Raw genomic sequence first — 7,318 nt, forward strand, 5'->3', positions numbered from 1 at the left:
ATATTTTTGTTGGGTTGGACGTATTTACACCATTTATATATACAAATATTTGTATTGGATCTATAGCCCCTCACTGTTTAGCCACCACACAACGCAAGATGGTCCACCAGACCAACAGTCCCAATCACCACAAACACTATCCACATATGCACGGTTGCATGCCTCACACCATTCCCAAACGAAAAGGTGAAAAAGAACAAAAACCCCAAACAAACAACTGCCATAAATGAAACAAAACACCGTCACAACTAGTAGTTTCATTGAAGAAAAACACACCTCAAAACCGTTTCAAACCTTATTACATGAAAAGAAACACAAACCCAAAAACTCCAAAATATTGTCTAAACTAAAAACATAAAAAGCCCACGGCCTATTCATCCTTCCTCTCTCATCACGAAAACAACGAGAACAAGAGCTTGTTACGATAGAAATATGAAAATTGCAGTACTTGTAGTCCTTAATGAAAATTTCAGTACTTGTAGTCCTTAACATGGAGGCTTTCAGACACCCCTTCTCCCTTTGCGGCGTCCCCCTTGTACGTCCCGAGTGTCGCCTCAGAGTTAGCCTTGCACCTTGCCAGAAATGCAGCCCGTGCCTTCTCGATGTTCTCCTCCTTGCCAGCCCACGTCTTCAGTGTGCTCTGCTGAAGGGCCCTCCCGAATGAGAATGACAGGCTCCACGGTTTCTTCCCCTTGAGTTTGTTCATCGCATTCAAGTTCAGGGTCGCCTCCTCTTCACTCTGCCCACCTGACAGGAACACCACGGCTGGGACTGCTGCTGGGACTGTCCTCTGCAGTGCCCGCACTGTGTATTCTGCCACCACCTCGGGTGCAACCTTCTTTGCATCGGACCCTGGTGTAACCATGTTCGGCTTCAGCAGAGTCCCTTCCAGGAGGACGTGGTGATCGTTCAGTGCCTTGTAGCATGCGGCCAGCACCCGCTCTGTCACATCAGCACACTTGTCGATGCTGTGGGACCCATCAACCAGGATCTCTGGCTCGACAATGGGTACAAGTCCGTTCTCCTGGCAGATGATGGCATAACGGGCCAACCCATTGGCATTCTCATTGATGGCAAGCTGGGACGGCTCAGTGGGGCTGATCTTCAGCACAGCCCGCCACTTAGCAAACCGAGCGCCAGCTGAGTAGTATTGCTGGCAGCGCTGGGCGAGGCCATCAAGGCCTTGGGTGGTCGTCTCACCGTTGGTGCCAGCAAGCTCAACGGTGCCCTTGTCAACCTTGATGCCCGGCAGAACACCACCTTCCTTGAGGACGTCGACGAATGGCTTCCCATCCGCTGTCTTCTGATATAGTGTCTCCTCAAAGAGGATCACGCCACTGAGGTATTGGAGGGCCCCCGGGGTGCAGAACAGAAGTTCACGGAGGGCCCTGCGATTTGACTCGACATTCTCGACATTGATGCTGGCCAGACGCTTCCCGATCGTGCCAGTAGATTCGTCAGCCGCGAGAATTCCCTTGCCAGGGGTGCCAATATATGCTGCATTGGCGATGAGTTCATCTGCAATCAAAGAAGCTTAGAAGGTTCAGCATCCAAAAAGGGCCATGTTTTGCTATTGCTAAAATCAATGGATTGGGCCCACATGCATCCAAAGCCAGATGATCTGGTTAAACAAATGCAGACTCTTGACCATAGTTAGCAAAATCTCACATAAAAAATTGGTACGGGAAATATTCATGTTTAATTCAGCTTTGATCATTAAAGAAAACCAGTAAAAAAAATTCAGCTTCAGTCATATAAATGACCAGTAAAAAAAAAAATCTTCAACGAAATAGAAACACCAAATTTTGGAGGGAAAAAAAAAAAGGTTCCGGTTTAATTTGGTTTTGACTACATAAAAAGCAATAAAATGGTTATACATGCACATATCTTTGTGGAAATATTATATATAGATAAGACTGAAATACAATCTTGACAAATGCTCCAATGCTCTCATAGCACTGAGTTATAGTGCTCCTAGTTGCATTTGGTCACTTGGACTGTCGGATCAATCAATCCTAACCATCTACTACATCCAGAACACATTTTATTAGCTACTATGAAAATTTCACACTGATTGGACGATCCAATCCATCGCTGGTTTGTCCTTAATTTTATAACCATTCATTTTTCCAAGCCATGGATGGATTTGTTAGGATGGCCAAATAAAGTGACTCTTTAGAATCATAAGCATTCTATGGTGGACCCATCGATCAATTCATTTATTGGACTGATTTTTGTGCAAATGACTTTGACCAACCATATGAAAGACGAATGATCACAGGATTACAGCCGTCAGATTGGTGTAATGCTTGCAGCATAGCACATAAAAACTAAGTTAGACCTAATAGATGGTCTAGATCAATCAATTCGATAACTAAGTGTCCTGATGCAACTACGATCAATATAACTTATACAACTCTGAGAAACCTGGAGCATCTCTCAAACTAGAAATAAAATTGGTAGATTCTCACATGCATTAGCAATGATGTATACAGGTAAATATAAATGGTGGATTAATATTGTTTTTTGCTCCTCTCAAATTCTTCATTTTCAAGTAAATCACTACGTAAATGGTCATCTCAGCTAAAAAAAAGTCACCTTCTACTCAATTTTGTTAATTGAAGGCTGCTAGCTATCACCTATATCTTTTTTCTTAGAGTGCACTCAAAAGGTTTTTCTGAATAAAACACACTCAACAGTTTAAATAAAATGCTTTTTTTTTTTTTCCAAAAATAAAAATAAAAATCGCATATTTAATTAGTTAATTATCCATGCCCAAAAAAGGAGTTTGATGATAAGCATAGTCACAACAACAACTTCAAAATGGCAAGTTTTGCTGACCATGCAGTTAACATCATTCATTGGCAGCATTCAAATGAAACCTCATACATTTGATTTTTGGACCAGGGTCATCCTAAGGTGGTGTCGCATCAGATGGGCAGCTTCGGATCACACACAGACCAATAGTTCCTTATGGGCCCATCCATCGACTAAAAATAGAGGATCCTTCACCTTGATTGACACTAAAAGCTACCAGTTGACCCAACATAAGAATTGGGCTGAAAATATGCAATACATAGTTCATCTACACTCATGAGATTAAGAGAGAACACCGTTCAGCTTTTCATTTTGAGGGTCCATTGTTGGGTTTGGGAACTGTTGATGTCATAGGCCACACTGTAAATGGTTAATGCACCAAAACTTTCCCAGATGTGAGGATCCTAAACCGCTCAACACTTGGCCAACAAAGAAACAGTTAAGAAAAGAACTCTGCAACAGTTCTATACAAAAAAATAAAAGGCTAAATATTCTACAGCTAAGATCTTCACATCAGAGCGATTCTTTGTGCATGGCTATCCAAGGCGTGGTCTATCATATCAATGGTTTTAATCAGGGACGCATTGCCAATTTGTACAAACTGAAAGCTTGAATGTTTTGTACACCTTCAGCCTGAGCATTGTAACATACATTTCCTACCACACTGCCGAAGCTTTGGAAAAGCTAAAGACAAGGAAAACAATAAAAAGTAAAAAAAGAGACACGAGACAGTCCCCTAATTCCCATGAGGGGCCCGAGCAGACTGCACTATTATCAACAAAGACAGTTGGATATTCTGGTGGGTGGGCCCATCACGTATGGTCCATATCCCAAAATCTTTTCCGTGATACAATCCCAAGCATGGGATGATTTGTTTTGGAAGTGGATAGACAAGGATATAAATTGGCGAGAATATGCTAACAATCAAGCAATTAAGATCATCACATCGATGTATTTTTGAACAATGGATCACCTCTGATGAGGCATGTAGATGAAAAGTATGGATAGCCAAAAAGGAGGCGCAGGGGTTGTGGCACATGCACTGCACGAGAAGAGAGGACATGATCTTGAATGCATGGGAGGGGCGAAGAAGATGAAATTATTTGTGATTATATCTAGCATGTGTAATGATTGACGGAACCTTGAAATGATACACTACTACACGCCGTTTAAGTTATAAAAAATTAAAATAATAATAATAATTAAAAAAATAAACCACATCAAATATGTTATTTTTCAAAATTTATATTGATTTAATATTCTTAGTACCTTATTAACATGCACTTATTTGCTGATTTTGGTCCATCGACTGTTTTTATTTGGTCATCCATTAACTATCTACTAATCAGTTTTAAAAAAAATCAACATATAATCATGTTCAAGATCCATTTAAATCAAGAGTTTACAGAATTCCACTTGTGAAATTTTTTAACACCTGTGTAGTCTACCACAGTTCCAAAGTTCATCTGCTTTTAAAAAGCGAGAGAGTATCCGTGCAGTTGTTAATTTAAATTACATAAATACCATTCCTCTGGTAAAACCTTCCACATTTCTTGCAATATGGCATAGGTTTAACTACTACTAAAACTAATTCAAGGGTAAAATTATCCCTAGCTAATCGCTTTTCGAGGGTAAAATTTAAGCTGTTTAAAGGCATTTTCGTGTACATTCAACAGCAGCGGCATTTTCTGGTTTCCAAATACCCCTACTGCATTAAAATTTCTTCTCATGTCCTTTGAATATTCAAAGTCATCCACCCAAGGGAAATCAATTGCTGGGGCAAAAATGTTTCCAGCTAGTCGCATTACATACAGTATGAATAGAGATAGATTACTTAATATTTTCTGGTTTCCAGATTTGTTAAGATGTTAAAGAAATCAGAAACAAAAAATAGAAAGATTCGAGGACTGTGCAGATTGGCCCCATGTGATAGGATCCAAGAATAAAACTAAAATAAAAAATCCCAACTGAATAGGGATAGGTGGAATATGGATTAAATTAGATTGGATGATATTTTGTATTAGTTCCTATCTTTGGGATATCCAAATCTCGAATATATCCTATCTTGAGAATATCAAAATCTTGGACAAATATTAGGTTTTTCTTTATGTTGTGTTATCAAATGATAAAAGAGTGTTTCATTCCCATAAACTATTAACTGACTAGGAGGTAGATCTGCCTCGAGGATCAAGCACTTGTCCCCTGCCCATAGCAAGAACCATATCACCATGGTTGGGTGATCTAGATCATGGATCTTATAGCCCTGAAGTGGATGGGGGATTCCCTAGCAATCTCTCAGCCTAGAGGTTTGGAAGGATCACAACCTTTGATCAATGGCTCACGAATATGCACTTAAGAACAAAGAAAAAACTTTTTGTTTTTTTAGGACCATAGGGTTGATAGGGTCATTCCAATCTAGAAGAGTTTTGGGTCAGCCCTCATCTGTGGCAGATCTCAAAAGATCAACAGTTTGGATCAAAGTGTCATGCTACCCACTAGTATGAAAGTGGTACATCAGGACACTATTCACATGCTTACTCTATGATTACTCTCCAGAATATCATACTGTCACAAATACTTGCTGAAGAGGAATTATAGTTCCTCATGTGCTGAATACTGTATGGCCATAGATCGGATGGATAGGGTCACATTTAATATGGAAAATTTTTGGGAAATCTCAAATCAATGGTTTGGTTCTCTGAACACAGGCCCCACTAATATAAAATAGATGCATCAAGGCCTTCTAGTTCCCTGTGTCGCCATACCAATTATCACTATTCTGATGCATCAGTCCATCAAGATTGTTCTGAAGCAGCCACCCATGGTTCATTTATCCACATCATTGATATTATGAGACCCAATGAAGATGTGATAAGACCCAATACTCTTTTAGATTGTAAGATCCTATCCATCAAATCTTCACGCCCTGTTTGGTAGATGCCTAAAAATGGGTTCATATCATCTTAGTTAACAGTAACTATGTAGTTGTGCATGATGAGTACATGCTAAAAGGAGCTACGCATTAGAGATCATTATCTCTAATACATAATTACTATTAACTAGGATAAGATAAACTCATTTATAGGCTTCTACACAACAACAACAAAAAAAAAAAAAAAAAAAAAAAAATCCTTTTTCAAGACTTGCTGCATGATATCTACACTGTCTATTCCTGGGACACTGATCAATAGGTTATGAACCACCACCATGGATATTTTTTAGCAAATGACTCATCCAGGCTAAGGCCCATAAGAGAAACGATCTGGATAACACCCATTCGAGCAACAGGCCCACGACTAAAGAATGGGGCACCAGGGCACAAATTCCTTCCTTGTTTGGGATCAGGAAATGAGATTATAGATTTGATAAATCCATGAACTTGTCAAATTAATGTATTTGCAGTTGATTTGAATTTAGTAAATCCTGAAGTCCACTGTTTGGAAATCAAGCTACAAATCCTTAGATTTGGAAGTATTTATGGCCATGTCACAGCATGTCCTGCAATGGATTTTCTTTTAAGCAAGCCTCTCATTTTGGGGATTTGAATTTGCCCCAAACCCATGGATTTATGGGGGTGTTGGATTTAGGAAATCCATTAATTTGAAATATCCTCAAGTAAAAAAACAAACAGGGAAGATTTGAAATCCATGGATGCAAAGAATCCCTGACCCAAATCCCCACACCCCCAAACAACTCCTAGGGGAATAAGGCAGGAAATAATAATAATAATAAATACCCCCCGCAAAAGGATCTGATGTTTAATAAAGAGAATTGAAAAAATAAAAAAAGAAAAGAGATATTTATCATATTCTCAAAAGTTCCAATATAAGATCTAAAAACATATTCCTCCCTTAGCTATGATTTTTCATAAATGCTAGATCTACCGGACAGAAACCCAAATCAAATCCAATTCCGAAACCAAAAACACATCGGGAAAATCAAGATCCTCCCAACATAGAATCCAATGTCACAAGGAGAGAAAGAGGGAGAGAGGGAGAGAGATTACCATGGTATTTTCCAATGAAGGCAGACATCTTGCTGTGTAGAGAGAAAGAAGGGGGGAGACTGTTGTAGAAGACAGAGGAGATGTGCTATTAAAGAAGAAAAGACGCGACAAAAAACACCTTTCCTCACTCCACGCGCGTGTGGAGATTCTCAATCCACGCGCAACATCACGTGCTAATATGTAAAACTGGATGAGATACAAGATTTTCCTACATTTTATAGGTTTTCTGGCTCAACGATAGGCCACATCACACATCAGTTAAGCTACAGGAAACGAATGAACGGTTAGAAATTTTTATTTTATTAGTCAGTTTACTTTGTAATTTGTGGCCCATCTGAGAAATGAAACTGCCTGAATTTTAATAAGAAATATCCAAGCATAATTCCGAACCAGATGGAAAGCTCAGATCAGCTCAGATCTTACACATGTGTCTTATATAGATACCTACTCCCGCGTGCGAATGGGTGCAGATCTGCTACGCGCGTGTGGGATCTG

General features: G+C 39.5%; 1 protein-coding gene across 1 annotated transcript; it reads right to left on the minus strand.

The window, feature by feature from the left end:
* Nucleotides 1–227: 227 nt before the first annotated feature.
* LOC131235593 (fructose-bisphosphate aldolase 1, cytoplasmic) lies at nucleotides 228–6,983 on the minus strand. Its single transcript, XM_058232819.1, has 2 exons — nucleotides 6,824–6,983; nucleotides 228–1,518 (listed from the first exon to the last, which is right to left on the minus strand). The coding sequence occupies exons 1-2, from the start codon at nucleotides 6,849–6,851 to the stop codon at nucleotides 470–472; spliced, it is 1,077 nt and encodes a 358-aa protein (XP_058088802.1). The 5' UTR covers nucleotides 6,852–6,983; the 3' UTR covers nucleotides 228–469.
* Nucleotides 6,984–7,318: the final 335 nt, after the last annotated feature.

Source organism: Magnolia sinica, chromosome 19, assembly GCF_029962835.1.
Source record: "Magnolia sinica isolate HGM2019 chromosome 19, MsV1, whole genome shotgun sequence".
In the NCBI taxonomy this organism is placed as follows: Eukaryota; Viridiplantae; Streptophyta; class Magnoliopsida; order Magnoliales; family Magnoliaceae; genus Magnolia; species Magnolia sinica.